Consider the following 16,674-nt stretch of genomic DNA (forward strand, 5'->3'; position numbering starts at 1 on the left):
ATGTATATCTAGGCATAAGGGCCTGTGCGATGCTGTGTGGAACGGGGTGGCCCTAAAAGTATGAATAAGCTTGCAGTGAAAACATGGCCTTTGGTACTGCTGTCATTGTCCTTCATCTTTGACAGCAGAATGTTTCCCTAAAAAATAGTGGAAACAAGTGCTTTCCAAAAGATTTCCAGCATGTCGCTTTTCATATGTAGTTAATACTTCAAAACCTTGTAACAGCACTCCAGAAATTTACAGCACCAAGGAGTCCTATTTGGCAACACCTTTCCATTAATCTGCCTTTTTTTTTTTCTCCAACAGTATAATTATGTTAGAAATAAGGAAAGCAACTGTGTATTCATGGTCCAATTTAATGGGCCCCAATACTTTGCACTGCAGTGGATCAGTTGGAGTTAATTATTATACAAGATTACACTGCAAATAACAACAGTACATCAAAGTAATGTGTAAGGTCTGCCATGCAACACAAAAGCAAGAACTTTCAGAGTTAAGTCTAAAATTATGTGTTTGCATTTCCTCTTTAACTCACTACCTCACACTTAATGTTTGTGCCCCCAATGAAACCTTGTGTAAAACTGGCCACTTCTTACCTACCACTTCTGATGACTGTGTATAGCCACCTAACAAGAAGGTGCTAAGGTCAGTTCTGAATTGTCTTGCTTTCAGAAATTTAATTAACTGATTTATCACTGTGAAACTAACTGTTGGGTTGGATGCTTCTCAGAGCCAGTGTCCATAACCTAGATATAGGTGGCAAAGCTCCAGTTCCTGAAAAAGAGTGATTTTTATGTAAACAGATTTCAAGGTAGAACTCTAAGGTGATGTCTCTGCCACCTTCCCACAAAATAGAATGGTCCACACTCATATTTTATACTTTCTGTATATTTGATTTTTTATCTACTTTCTGATGTACGAAGAACAAATAGCTTATGAGAGATTTGAAGTAAAAATTCCAGTCCTGCCTCTCCTCTCCAGTCTTGTCCCTAACCTCTCATGCACCTCAAGAATATGGATATGGCTACATATCCTACAAAATACGCTATTAGCTTTATTCAAAGACCACTGAAGTCAATAGAATGATGTTTAATAAATGTAACGGTTTTTAGATTACACTCGGCTACTGCAAGTACCAAGGAAATGGCATCTCACTCCTTGAAAGGAAGGATTTTACTTAACTTACATTTATTGTTTTTCATTTTTTAAGATACACAAATGAACACCAGACAAATAGGTGACTCTTCCTAGACTTTGCCGGTCAATAACACTGTGAAGTCTGCTTGTGAAGTTTCAACAAGCGAAACTTACTGAAAGTAATGACTATGTATACAATCCAGTGCTTCAAAATACAAAAATAGGATGTTTTAGCAACATCATGGGTTAGACAAGCTTCCCATAAATGGGCAGTCACTGATAGCAGTGACCTTGTTTGTTAGTGCTTGAGTGCTTAGTTAGTATTGGGTGCTTATAAGGACACAACAGAACTGAAGTAAAAACAGGATTATAGCAGTTTACCTGTTCAACATTAGTTTCCAGACAATCTGATACTAAAACATTTAACAGATGATAATAAATATCTCTTTTCCTGCAAATCAGGACTGTGGACTCCTTGGGGCTCATGGGATACTTCTGAAGCGTCTGCAAAAGGTAATTAAGAAACGTAAGTCTATTGTCATTCGACTTCTATTTGCTGCATAAGAACTATGGCAGATCTATTGGAAAATGCTTAAGACTCTTCAAATTGATATAAGGTGAGAATTGCTACTACAAAACCATTTTGCAGGGTTGTTTTTTTTTCACTTCTGATGCCTTCTATTGTGCTGAAAGAGCAATCAAATAGTCAGTTTCATACTGTAATTATCAAGACCCAGCACAGTTGCTACAAGGTGTGAGTTACAAAGCCAAATAACTTTTAATTGGGAATAGAAGTTTTATAAAGCATGAGAATGCTTCTGTTAACATTGGCTATACTGTTAATATAAGATCTTTTCAAATAAACTACTGAGTTTCTGAAGGGTTTGCTGTCTCCTGAACACTGCAGATTATCAGAACTACATTGTGTTATTAATATCAATGTAAGTATACAACTGTAGTCATCTTTGTACTCTCAGTTAATCCCACTGAAATCAATAAAACAAATCATGTTAGGTGGAATTCATCTCTGTGCAGATAGACAATGCAAGTCCTCCACAATAAGACAAAATATGATTTAAAGACTGTGGATTCGATCTTTCAGTATACAGGGGTCAGAATCTCCAGCCTGTGGGTTAGACTGTGATGTTACAATAGGATATATCTCTTCTTCATATGATTTTTCTCTACTACCTTCTTAGATTCTGGATTGTTCTGTAAATTCCCTGTATTGACACCTTGCTAGCAGCGTTGGCATTTTTCTTCCAATTATTGTCCTGTTAGAGCTTGAGATGCTGTTGGAATTAGATGGTAGGTTAAGTATCTAGGTGAGAGAAAATAAAGGTCTAAAAGTAGCAGAGCTGCTCATTCCTCTCATGTATGCTCTATGTACCTCTTTCCTCTGAGGAAATGCTTTCTTTTCATGGAAGTTGCACAGGGAGAGTTTTTTTTCATGTTCAGGTGAAGTTTTTTGGGTAGTGACAGAGCAAGGGAGAGACAAACACCCCATAGACAATATATTTCCTAGGACTAATGAAGACAAAGCTTAAAGTTCCTTTTCTGTCAAATTTCATTCCCGTATTAATATCTTGTTTATATGAAGTGAATGGACTCTTGAAAAAAAAAAAAAGGAAAAAAAAAAAAAAGCCTGGTTTCCTACCTTAGTGCTGCAAAGGCTCACTCCAGAAGTAAAAACACAGGTTCTTCGAAATTAACAGAGGTGAATGTCAATTTCTTGCATAACTCAAACTTTGTAACTACCAGACCACTTGCTTAGGGGAGGAGAGGGATCTCTCTCTGATCAAGTGGAACAGATCAAATCTGAAATCCTTAAACTTCAGTGAAAAATGTATATTCTTATTGTATAGACATCCCTTTCCAAGAATCAATGAGCTTTTTCAACAGATATTTTCACTAAAAACCACTATTATAGATCTGAACTGAAATGAGTTATAGTAATATACAAACAAATACTGGGAGAAAAGTGGACTTTTGATTGGCAAGCAGTTATCTGAAGTCATTATTCACTACTTACAGCTAAAGGAGATTGTCTTTAATATACTTCAGTAATTATACACAGAAATAAAATAGTGGTCAGATTCTGCACAGAGTTCTAAGTGGTTTAAAAACTGGTTTTAACTCTCAAGATTGCTTGAAAACTGTATTTATAGGTATGAAAGAAAAAGAAAGAGGATTCACTTTATTGACAGTGTATATGGGATACCGTTACTTTTTTGATTTACTTTTTCCTTAAGTAATAAATATAGATGCACTCAGCAAAAGGGTTTAAATAAGAATTGCAGGGTTATGTTATGCCAGCAGTGCCTAGTGTACAGTTCATCAAAAAGCAGAAGGTAATATAAATTGTTTCTGACATTATAGGACTATAATAACCCTACACTTCCACCACCCCCTAGCTCTTAGAAGGACTAGTAATATGGATCCTTAAGATACCACAAACTCAAGAAAAATGAAGACGTTTGTACATGCTGTTTCCACATTTGTCTTAGTTGTGCAATTGTAGTATATATAGGTTATTACTGTAACAATCCGTGCTCAAGTCTGATGAAAGTTGATGCAGGAATTTGCTACCTAAAGTTGAATGTCTCCAATAATGGAGTAATGACTTATTTGTCAACAAGTTTCCTCATCGAGCCTGATCCTATACAAATCTTGATCACCCTTCCATGTGCTAGAACATATTCCTATATGCCAGACAGTATTATTCTGCCAGGGTGTAGTGGATAAAATCCTAGCTCCGATGACAGAGGAAACAAACCTACCACACGTTTCTGGTGTTCCAGGATTTCACCTGTTGACTATTCTTAGCAAAAAATGAATAACAACAAATCAATGATTCACCCAGTCTCCTATACTGTCTCTGCAAAAACTTTCAGAGAAGGTTAAACATACGATGAACTCCCATCATGCGCAGGAAGACCAGGTCTTCCTTGAGGCATCTAGCAGCTACTTTCTGCCATGAATTGTGGATATTAATCCCAATAGCTTTTTCATCTAACAGATTTACTCTGCTAATTCATATAAATTTTTAAGGTTTTAAAAACAATTATTTTTGCCAAGAATACTGTGTAGAAGGCAGCTTTATAGATTAGCTATAAACTGCATAGCAGAGTATTTCTGTTAAACTGTCTCTCCTCTGCTGCTTTTTAATTTAATTTTATGTCTCTGTTACTGTTTGGTAATGAAAGGTAAACAGGAGAGCTTCAACAGTTTGTTCTATGCCCACTCATAATTTAATCAATTTTAACTAGATGTCCTTTGACCTGTTCTCTGAAATATATGCAACTACAATGTCTAAATTCATTCTCCCTCTTTTGACACTGTACTTTCCCTTTGACTGCTGCTATCTGTAGTTTCATCTTCTTCTTGAATCCCTTTTTGTCTTTGCTTCTCTCTCTGCCTATCACTTTATCTGTAAACTGTCAATTGCAGAATTAATTGGTTTAGCTAACCAAAATGCTGAGATTAACATAAAGTTCAGTTAATTGTATCTCCTGTTTTTATGAAGAAATAACTGGTTGAAATAATTTTTCAAGGCTGTAAAACACAATTGGTAATACCTTTATCGGCAATTATAATCTAGTTAGGTTGGTAGTGGGAGAAGCACAATGATTTCTGGAAACTCACTGCCTGAACTTCTCTCTTGCAATTAAAAATTGGGAATTACAAAAGTGCTAAAATCAGCTTAGTGCAGTTAGGGTGAAGTTTGAGCCAGAGAATCCTGGTGTAGATTTTGCCATGACTTTATGCTAAAACCATGGATTTAGCCTAGTAACATCAGAAAGCTCGGTGAGAACGCTGTGTCCCAAATTCTCTAGCATTTTTCTAACCCAGTATTAGACATCACAATGAGAACACATTAGCTAATTATAAATCATTACCTCCTCCTGGCTCAGGTAGATAGTACTCAGAATCCCCTAGTGCCCCAGGGCACTGTGAATCATCTGAACATGAAACTCTGATTATCCTGCAAAATCTTGGTTGTATTTAGTTAGGAAAGGTTTGGGAAAGCATCTGGTATGACCTTGGTTACCACAGAACTCATTAACTTGAGTCATTTAACTTCCGAGTATGTAAACTATTTGTAAGGCATTAATATTCACATAAAGCCAACTAATATCATACTATTTTGCCCTAGGATAGATTGGGTTCACTGTAAGAAAGAAACAGGGATGTAGTCTCTTTGGGATTCTTCAAAATCTGTATAGGATTGTTGCTGTACCATTTGTATCTAAAAACATTACCATGAGATGCATAACAAAAAACTAGTGTGTTTTGAAAATGTTAATAATAATGTGAATGTTAGGGGCTTCGGGAGGAGAAATGTGATAATGAAAATTTATTTGCCTCTTAGCACAGATTCATTTTAGATTATAACGAGACTCTCAATTTTGAGATGAGGCTGTTAAGTACCATTTTATTTGGGATCAGGTACCCATCCTACTGGCTATCTGTGAAAATGAGATTCTGCCATATGCCACCTTCATTACTGGTTATTTAATTTCTTCTCATATGTCCTAACATTTATAATGTTAAACATAATTTCTTTCATATTTTTTCAGTACATCATAATCAGGCATGTCAAGTGGGGTCAGGCTGGAATACACAGCTGGAGGAACAGGAAGAAGAAATTTGTGAGAGCAAGTGCACGGGAAGAAAGCAGGGCTGCTATGAAAGGACACAAAAGAGGACTTGGAGACTGTGTGAAGAATGTGTTAGAAATGGACTGGAGGTAAGTAGAGTGGGGAAAGAGGCATCGTTTGCAACCAAAAAGACAACTTATTAGCCTATAGGAACATGTGTTTCACAAGTATATTGAAAGTCTAAGTTTCATGTAGCTGTCTGTAACTTTTAGGTCTGCTATTTTTACCAAAGGACCTTTGAGAGAAGAGTGCTTTACAGTAAAGACCAGCTGTTGCTCGTGGTCTTAATTCTGGATCTGAAACTTCCTGCCTGGGTGAGCTGGGTCAGTTGCTTTCCCTGATTCTTACATCTGTAAGAGAAGAATACAATCCTGCTTCACAGGCGTGTCTACGGGAATTCATAAATAATATTAGTAGAGTGCTTTGGGCTAGAAGAGTGCTACCGATATAAAGATATTCTCCACATATCTCTACAGAAAAACATTTCTTTATTTAAAGAAATAAAGTGTCAACTACCATCTGAACCTAAAGCAGGAACATTCCCAGCCACCCTACAGCCTGATCTCTACCCTGCCTGAACTGGAATAGATTCCATCTTCTGGGAATGATTCTCCTAAAGGAGCACGCATATAGCAACCAATGCATGCACCTAGGAGTAAGCAGGAGTCACACGTGTGCGTAAAGTCATACATGTGCTTAACAGCTCTTGCTGTGTGGATGTGATGCCCTGTTATTCATCTGTGCCTTTGGCATCCTTCAAGAGTAGCAGTTTGAAACTGCATGTGTGCAGTCATCTGCTAGTCTCACATAAGTACTTACTTACATGAAGCTACAGCCAGTATCATTGGCTAATTATACTGCAAATGCAAAGCCAAGTGCTTCTGATATTATTCCTAACTCAACTGTACATAGACCAAAAAAAACCTACCAGCCTGAGATTAACGAGGGAGAAAAAAAAAAATCAGAGGCAGACCAAGGGAAAGTGGTCTGCTGAAATCAGAGGAAAAGAAAACATCAAGTGTAAAACAATCTTCCCTGGGCCTAGGAGATGGACTGGGTGACCTAGTATCTCTTTTCTGTCTCCATTTTGTACAGTTCCGTGAGCCTCAAAGCAGCAAGAAGAGAAAAGAGCTGCAGGCTCCATACAGTGAGATGTCAAGGAGACGGGTGCAAGATCAACATGCCATAGAACCAAATTTCCAGCAAAAGCACAGTGTCTCCGTACGTGTCCACAGGCCAGGGGCGTAACAAGATTGATGTTCAGCCAAGGGGTGGGTACCAAGAGGTACATGGGGTGCCTGACACCCGTCTGCCTGCTCCCTGTGGAGATCTAGCATCTCTGCTACTCCGGGTCTGTCATTTTGCACAGCATAAGGGGCAACGGAGAGACTTTGCTGGATTTCTCTCTTTTAGAGGACGTTTGGAAGGATCTAATATTTCCTTGTGCGGGATAAACTCGTCCTGACGTCCCTTCCCGCTGCCCTGTGCCATCCCCGGCCCTGTCCCTGCCCTGCCGCTTCCCTCTCCCCTCAGGCGGGCCCTCGCCCTCAGCCCCGGCTTCCCCGGCGGCACCGGGCCCTCACGGCGCCCTCTGCCCCCGGTCCCTGCGGCTCCTCAGCCGCCCGCCATGCCGGCCCAGGACCCCGGCCGCATCCCCTCACCCTCCCCGCGGCTCTGCGTCGCCTCCCCCTTCCCTCCGCTCTCCTCCTCCCCTCAGGCAGCCGCACGCACCGCACTCTCCCTCACTCTCACACACACGCACACACACACACACGCACACCCGCACAGGCGATGCAGCTTTAAAGGGACCAGACGCAGCCCCTGAGGCCGGTCAGCTGCCGCCGCCCGTAAGCCCCTCAACGGGGGCCGGGGGAGGCCGAGCGGCTGCGAGCCCGCCCCCCGCCAAGTTTGATCGATCTCCCCCTCCCGGCCCGGGCGGAGCGCCTCGGCGGCTCCGCTCCCCACCATCTTTGGGGGAAGTCCCATGCGCTGGGGGGGGGGGGAGGGGGGGGGGCACTGATGGAGACAAGGTGGGGAGAGAAAGGCAAACCTCGCAGCCAATGAGCCCTGCCAGGCTGGGGTGAAGACAAGAGGAGAGGGATCTGAGGGGAAAAAAATAATAAAAAGAAAAAGAAGAAAGGAGGGGATCGTCCTCCCCGCTACCTCCGCCAGCATCAGCACCACCGTTGGCTGCTCCGAGGCTCCCTTCGCGCCCATGCCCGAGCCGCCCGCTTCGTGCTAGGGGCTGAAGCGCAGGGGCTGAAGAAAATGGGGCAGAGCGCGCCCCGGACTCTGCTGCTGCTGCTGCTGGCGGGGCTGCTGGAGGAGGCTCGGGGAGGATTCCCCAACACCATCAGCATCGGTAAGCGGCACCCAGTTGCGCCGGGGGGCGGCGGGGAGAAGCCAGCAGCAGCCGGCCGGGGAAAAGGGGCGAGGGCGGCCGCGGCTGCTCGCGGGGCCAGCCCGGCTCCGGCCCCTTACCGCACCGGCAGGGAGATGCGGGAGCGGTGCCCGGGCTGCTGGGGCGGCTGCTGTTCACCCCGGGACCGACGGGAGGCTGGGGTCCGTCTCCGTGCGGGACCGCAGAGCGGTTTAAGGAGCGGCGGCGTGAAGCGCAGCGCTGTGCCCTCAACCTGTGGCCGAGGGAGCCGTCAGGCTGCTGGCGTGCGAGTGAAAAACTTAGGGTTTTGTGCCTTTTTTTTTTTTCCCCTTCATCGCCTGTCACACCGCGAGCCCGGCGCCCGCTGCTCAGGCCGGGGTCTTTCATCCCCCCAGGGGTAGAGGCTGGGGCTCGGGGGTGCCGGCGGCCACCTGCAGCCCCCCAGGGCTCAGGGGGCTACGGGGGGCTTCGCCAGCCGAACTTCAGGGTTGGCATTTCGTGCGTGTGCTCTGCCCAAATGATGATCTCACGCCTAGGTTGCTAGTATGCAAATGTAACTTACTACCGCTGCTTTTGCTAACAATTCATTCTGAAATACCTTCTATCCCCTCTCCCGTTTTTCTCTCTCATCCTAGGTGGACTTTTCATGAGGAACACTGTTCAGGAGCACAGCGCGTTTCGATTTGCAGTGCAGTTATACAACACGAACCAAAACACCACAGAAAAGCCCTTCCATTTGAACTATCATGTAGACCACTTGGACTCTTCCAACAGTTTTTCAGTGACAAATGCTTGTAAGTAAATACATGCTTTTAAAAAATATATTTCTTTGTTATCTGTCTTTACATTTGATTTCTCCCTGGCAGCCTTGTGTACTTGTTCATAGAATACAGTGCAACAAATGTGTGTACTGACACGAGGCTTAGTGGATTTGCGGCATAATGTGGTTGAATAATACCTTGGGGAAAGTTCTCTCACCACTTTTTCCAATCCTTTTAGTTTTGTTTTCCAGAAAAACAGCCATGTTGTTTATATAGCAGCACTGTGTAGCCATGATCAGTTATTTGCCACTGAAGTAACATCCCTTTTCTGTTAAGGCTACAGCCTAGCCATGTGAAGCAGCATAATTTGCAAATAATACTATGTAGGAGTAAATCAGAAACAGCTGTTCACAAGTGACCTTCAGGGGACAGAACTAGAGGGGCTTTCTTACCTCCTCTGCCCTGAAATACCACCTTGTTTTCTTACAGTGAAAGTCCTGTTAAAAACTGAAGAGTCTGTCAACTGATGAATACCATTAGAGCTGAGGGGAGAGAAAATGGAATCAGAATGCTCAGCATTATGAGAAATAGCTCTGCACAAGCAGTTCATATGCATAATTTGAGCATTTATTAACAAAAGAAGCAAAATAGAACTTTGAGTAGTATTATCATGGTGTTAAAATGCGAAATCCCTTTCTGAAAGACCAGTGCGTGTTCTGCGTTTAAAAAAGCATTCCTTTACCAATAGTGGCTCCTGAATATTTCTTTTACTGATATGTCCATATTCAGTTTTATGCAGCTGTTATCGTAAACCTTTGAAAATGAATGGAGTCCTCTTGCAAGGTAGTTGCATGCACTTTGCAGTATACAGAAATATGTCTGTACGTGATCTAAAGAACCCCTGAATGCAATGTACTAACTTTCTGGTATGAACAAGATTCCTCTTCATATATTCACAGTATAAAATTTTCAAAGAGGAAGCATTGTACTAAAATACCAGAGTATTGGTGAGCTGAGAACTACTGTGTCCTGTTTTAAAACAATTTCATGTTTTGAATATATTCTTTCAGTTTTGTTTGTTAGACAGCTCTTATTACCCTCCCCTGAGCTACATAATAGGAAGGCTAGAGGAGTAGATATTTGATTCTTCCTTGGATTTCGGGTATTTTCTGAGAAATGTGGTGGTTAGAAAATATATAGTAAGGAACTACTTGGGCAAATTTGGGGTTCATATTCAAACATATCCCCCATGTGACTGCTTCTTGTTAGTGCAGCGTTACACTTTTTAAAGGGCTTTGAAGTAGGACCTTTGAAAGTTGGGGGGGGGGGCTATAATTATATCCAATTAAAATATTTTGTAAAGTGGGGGAAAAAAAGGGTAAATAAGCGTGTCTGTACTTTGCATCTTATTTTACTAATCCTATCCTGCCTCAACAGCTCTTACAACAAATATCTGACTATTAATCCTTAATCAGTGTAATCCCTTCAAGAGGGCTGTATCTCAAACATAGTTTCCTAAATATCAATTATATGGATTTAAAGTAAATACATTAAACTGCTTGGGTGATTAATGATTAATTGTTTTTTTAAAAGTTCTACCAGCATTTCTTCACAGATCCCACCAAGACCAGTGAACCACACGTTCATTCAGAGGCAGTCAATGTATTATTTAGTCAGTGTGCTTCTCATCTTCTGACATCTAATGATTTTTGTCATTGCTTAGTGAAAGCTGTGGTGATTTTAGCAGGATGAGCTGCTGTTCTGTAGAATAGGGCTGCGTATTTCAACATGCATTACCAGAGTAGTAAAATTTGGAAAACTTAAATCTCTGGAGAAACCGTAGATCAGAGAATACCAACCTACAGTAACCTATTTAAAAATAGAAGACGTGAAAAAAGAAACAGGAGAAAGAAAATGAAAAGGTGACCTTGTCCATAGCTACGTCAAACATCTGGTAATACTGTTGACAGAAAAATAATACAGTGAGTCCAAGTCACTAGCTAGATAGGTCTAAGTAGCTCAAACTGAAAAAAAAAAAAAAAAAAGCTGCTCTTTTCAGATATACAAGCAATTGTCTTTGAAAGTCAGAATGCTTGTGCATATCGATGCATCAGGATGAACTAATAAACTAATAAGCTCCTCACACTGCATGGCTAACATGTAAAAGATTCTGGCCCAAATACCCTTAGTCCCATCCTCGCTTCCTAGTGGAGTGGCAGATAATTTCAGGGTGCTGCCATGAAGGAATTCTTTCCACAACATTTTTACTTCTCTTGAAGATAAGCATAAATTGTCTCCGGTGCTGTCACACAACCTTTTGATCAATATTTGCAATTGGCAGGGATCCATATGAGAGAAAGCTGCAGTGACTGTGACTGCCTTCACCGGAGAGAAAGACTGTGACTGACTTTGTGGTGGGATATATAGAGGAACCAAAGGGAAATCAGAGAAAGTAGCATGTGTAGGTTGAGCCTAGTGTCTGTACTGGTCTGTATCCATAAATTAATAATTTTCATTCTCCTTTGCTCTGAATTATGTGATAGTGGCTGTTGTAAGTGTTCGTGTGTGGGGGAATTGAGGGGGGCTCCGCTCAGAAAGGACTTAGCTTCTTACTGTACATTGCACATCCTACTTGCTGCAATCTGGTGCATTCCAGAGGCAGGAAAAAATATCTCTTCTGAAGTATCCTCATGAGCCAGAGATAAAAAGCCCACCTCTAGTAGGCTTGATTTGGCAATATCCCAACATGAGAACAAAGTTGTTGAGAAGCAAAAGAAAATTCCTGCCCTAAGCCCCTCCTTCTCATTCCTTTTTCAGTTAAATGATGCATAATCTGATTCATGTACATGCATTCCCTGCTTCACTGCTAGCACTGAGCCTCTGTCTGTATATTTAATTTACACACATGCATACGGCATTCATCCACTCTGTGTGTATCTACCCATCTATTTATTTAGCTGTATGATATCTTCACAGAGAATAAATGCAAGCACAGAGGAAAATTCCAGTGTATTTAAAGGCGAATTAAAGTTTATCAGTTGGCTTTGGCAGGATTTATTGTATCTCTTAAAATAGGAAGCTTTTTGCCATCAGAAAAAAAAGAAGAAAAATAAAAACAGAAAGGAAGAAAGTTAAATTGAGCTGTGAATGTATAAAATGAAGTAAAATATGGATATTTTATCTTTTCTTCAAAAATGCTCACATAGAGAGTGAGCTGCCTTTTTAAAAAAAATAATAGGAATATAGCAACTAAAATGTATAAATTCATTGCTAGAAACATCTTTCACATTTTTATTGTAATCTCTGATGAAGGATGTTAGTATTAATGTTGAATTATGCGTACAGTTCTGTAGATCATATTCCCTAGAAATAACCCACGTATGTCTTTCTGCTCTGCACTTGTAGTGCACTATACTAACACTGCTCTAGCCTCTGCAGTGTCAGCTCATTAGCACACAGATCTCATATTCCCTCTCTGCACTGTCATTGCAAAAAATTGCTGTTGTACACCTTTACAGCCAACAAATGTGTTCATGCATTACGTACAATTTTCAAGAAATATTTAGAAAAGCAAAGTCAACGTTATACATAGTCCCCACGGAATTTCTCAAATGAAAGCATTAGTTTTAATAAAAATCTGTTTATCATGTAATGATAGTGATGGGATGTGTACGGGAGAAAGGGAGTTTGATTGCAGAATCTAATTAAATCTACAGATTCCCACTCTCAGCTAAACCTAGCCTACTGACTACAAATTCTTGTCCCATTATTTTTTTCTAAGTCATTTCTCATATATCTTTTGAACCTGGAAGGCTCTTTTTATATTTTACCAAATTTTGGTATGATGTTTTTTCCCTAGGCACTCATTCTTGAAGAAAAGAAAAGAAAAAAAAAAAAAGAAAATGTAATTACGTCCTTACTTTAAGTTGCTAAAATCCTTTAACAGATCGTATAGGAGTCAGATTTCTGCCTTTCTTTAAAAATCTTTCTTTAGCATCCTGCAGTCCTTTATTTAATGTTGAAAATTCAGGAAGATTTTAATTGAAGAAAGGCCCATTTGTTATTGTGAGAATGTTACAGAAAATGACACCATAGGGCTAGTAGCAGACAATTTTTTCAGTTTAACTGTATTTATTCCTTTTCCCAAAGCACAATTTCATATATATATAAATATATATATATGCTCACATGCATACTCACACATGTGCATGCATGCATACACACAGTATTTCCTTAGGTGCTGCTCACCATTTCTTTTTGTCAGTGGGCAGACAATTTGCTTCCCTTGCATCTGTGTACTCTTTGGCCAGCTGGCAAAGGATGCTGATGCTGAAAGTGGTCAGTTCCCTTCTGCCAAAAGCATAAGCGTGTCTCTGACAGTCTTGCCAAATTTGGGCCATGTAGCGGTGGTTTTGCTCAAGTAGAAACTGCAGGGTAGGTGCCCAGCTTTCCCAGTACAGATTGCACTGTGCTTTCTCCCAGTATTCCATAGTAAAACACCTAGAAATGTGCTTTCTGCACTGTTCCGTTAATTACAGATCCCCCAAAATGCCTTTTGTGCTGTGGAATTTGTTAAATACGGTATGTTACTGCTGTATGCCAAAGCAAATTAGCTGGCTTTAGCTTAGGAGTCAAAGCTTTTGCAACATTGGGATAGATGAAAAGGTGAAGAAGAGAGTTCCAACTAAAGTTTGTGTCCAGTTCATGGCAGAGCAGGTGATTTGTCATTACAGCAAATGTTATCTCAGTGTTAGCAGAAGGAACCATGTTGTTTCAAATTAGTTTTTCTTATATCTTAATTTTAAAAAAAGTTGGCTTCCCTTTCTCTTCTCTTCCACTACATACAAAAGCATTTACATGTTGTTTAGCTGTTAGGATTAAATTTAACTCGCACCGTAGAGAAAGTAGAAAATCTCATATGAATGGACACTTTCTTGAAGAAGCTCTGTGAATTCACCACATGGATGAAGAGTAAAGCATGATGAAGAGACCCATTTACTTGTTCAATTTCAGAAAGATTTTGTGCAGATGCGTAGATCAATTTGTTCACTTTTCCTATATAGCATTGGGTTTGGATGACCCATGAGACTATTGGCATGGGTTGGAGAGCTACTGATTAACTCCAAATCCCACTAAAGTGTGCGACAGCTATAGTTTATCTCTAAGAGGAAATGGAGATGCCACGATAGGAAGCAAGCATGTGTCAGCAGCTTTTAACAATGACAGAAAAGCACAGTTTTTTTGAAGGCTGACTTGGGAGCTTGTCCAAAAGCCACAGAAAATAGTGGGTTTCTTTCCTCTGGGCTCACTGTGCTCAGTGTCTGGGAGGTGGGAGGCCATCCCACTGCAAGTGTAGGATTGTTATGCAGGAAGGTGTGAAACAAGGCAACTGATGTATCTTTAGAGATTTTTTTATTGTCACAATCCAGCAATTCAACATTTTTCCATTTAAAGTACATACTTTGTCATTACCCATTCTGCAGTGCTAATTTTGACTTGGTTAGGCATCCTTAAAATGTTATTAGAGTATGTTATTTTTAAAGCAGAGACAGTTTTGTTTCATAGTTCAGTTTCAAATCAAGACAAACAATATCATTGAAAACTCATGTTCATTTATTGCGAAGAAGATGTTTATGTTGATTTTGTATTTGGCATTTAAGATTCATCCTAGAGTCAGTGGTTCCTGTGCTGCTGTAAAGTACAGAACACTGGATGGCCGAGGCCTCTGTTGCGAGAGAGCTTGTAAGTATGTAATAGCTCCATACCTATTGTCATAAAGCTTACATTTGCTATACAGGGGCTTGTACCTCCACTAGAACAATGTAACCATCCAAAAATAGAAATAGAAAAAAGATTGATCCACACCAAACCAGTTTCTTTGAAACTCTGTGGTGATTGCTGCAATGAAGCAATTTCCAGATTTCATCCATTCTTCTAAATGTGTGTTGATTCCTATCAGAGTCGTTTCCTTTAGTTATATTACCAGCTTTGTATTACTGTTTATCTTCAGAATATCAGATCCCTTAGAAACCTCAAAGTTGGAATAATCTTGGAATTTTTCATGTGCAGTCCTACCATGAGGACTCTAAAGTAGGCAGCTCCTGTTCAGTTGTTCATAGGTATTGCAGTGAAGGTTGGTAACTATCACACGGCTTCACGGTCCATACTCTGACCTTTCTCTATTTCAGGGAGTTTGGAGATAGCTCTGTAGCACCAAGTGTGTGTATTGGATATCATTTATCACACATATCTATATGTGAAACATTCAAATACTGTGTGCATTTTTAGTTGACAGCACCAAGATGTAATCATTAGGGGTAAAAATATCATATGTACACAGAGCAAGAGAGAAACAGGCAGGAAGGTTTCTGTGTAAAGAAGAGTAAATGTAGGAAGGAGTTGTATCAATGAATCCACCTAGCAGCCATTCATGCATATCCCTGTTGTGGAGTCCAAGGCACTGGATGTGCTTTAATAACTTCTTAACTGCTTCTAAATTAGCGAATGGCAGTGTGCAGCCCTCCACACACACACTGCAGGAGGCACGGAGGCCCTTATGCATGAGGATCAACCTGCAGTGGCACTGCGTTGCGGATAAGTTGCCCAGGCACTTCTAAAAAAGGTGAATCACTCTCCTAGAATTGGATAATAGCCCAGGTGAACACCCTTCTGCTGGAATGGAGTGACCTAGCTGATCACATAAGTGCAATTGTTTTGCTAGACTATGTGGATGCTTCAGATGTGCTGAAAGTTGGTTTTATTTATTTATTTTCAAACAGAATTTACAACACGTTCACTTGTACATTACATGATTACATTTGGATGCTTGGTCCAGCCCATGTATTGGGCTTGCATCTGATGGAGTTTAGTCAAATGTGGTTTGAAATTCTCATCAGGAATTTAAAAAAAAAAAAAAAAAAAAGCAGGGCTGCACAATGACATCACTGTCTTTTATCCCTTTTAATGCAAGAACTGGGCTGCATGATAACTCCCTTGTCTTTAGTCTATTTTCATACAAGAACTGTCTTTAAAATGTTACGCAGGTATCTGGGAAATGTATATCCAGTGTCTGACAGTGTATATTCCACATATGCTTGCTTTATTTTCATTCCTCTTTCTCCCAGACTGATCTGTGCATGCTGATTTCACCAGTTTTGTCATCTGCACACATCATGCATTTTGGGCCCAGGCCATGCAGTTAGGGGGCTGATCTTCAGAAATTTTGGGATATCTGATAGCTCCTATCATGATTTGGAGTAAGTCCATTTGCTACTTCTGGTAGCACAATTTTGGTATTTCTTGTACAGGAGTAATACAATTTACCTGTACAAGACAGAGACTGTGGGGCTGTTTGGAGTTAAAAACTTGGAAAGCCTTGGCTAAGTTGCCATTTAATTGATCACTTCTTCTACTCCTAGCCCTTCCTAGAATATATATATGTATATTTATATATACTCATCATGCTTCTAGAAAGAAAAAAAAAAAAAAAAGAAATCAGCACTTACTAATTTGCTGTCCTTGCCAGAAGAAGACATGTTCCCACCGAGGGACCTAGGAGAACATGTGTCAGCACTGTACAGCAAGCCAATCTATCACTTTACAAAGGAGAATTCTTCAGCTCTTCACCTGAAATAAGCAAAGCAGTTGGAAAGAAATCAAGTTTTAATACTGGAAAAGTTCTTTGCCTCCTACACGTGCTGGATCTTTGTTATAAGTATGGTCCACACTTTACAGC

At 40.6% G+C, this 16,674-nt stretch overlaps 1 protein-coding gene across 10 annotated transcripts in view; it reads left to right on the forward strand.

The window, feature by feature from the left end:
* The window catches only part of GRIA3 (glutamate ionotropic receptor AMPA type subunit 3), a 402,836-nt gene that overhangs the window by 247,105 nt on the left and 139,057 nt on the right, over positions 1-16,674 (forward strand). For 3 of the 10 annotated variants that reach the window (XM_083797757.1, XM_083797756.1, XM_083797755.1), the window contains 4 exons: positions 1,600-1,650; positions 5,718-5,887; positions 6,894-7,069; positions 8,814-8,972. In XM_083797757.1, the coding sequence (XP_083653883.1) occupies positions 8,825-8,972 (148 nt within the window). In that variant the 5' untranslated portion in view covers positions 1,600-1,650; positions 5,718-5,887; positions 6,894-7,069; positions 8,814-8,824. Of the gene's footprint in view, positions 1-1,599; positions 1,651-5,717; positions 5,888-6,893; positions 7,070-7,097; positions 8,161-8,813; positions 8,973-16,674 lie in introns of those variants that run through there. The other 7 variants (XR_014572094.1, XR_014572095.1, XM_083797752.1 and 4 more) reach the window with 5 other exon arrangements.

This window comes from Anser anser, assembly GCF_964211835.1.
Source record: "Anser anser genome assembly, chromosome: 13".
In the NCBI taxonomy this organism is placed as follows: domain Eukaryota; kingdom Metazoa; phylum Chordata; class Aves; order Anseriformes; family Anatidae; genus Anser; species Anser anser.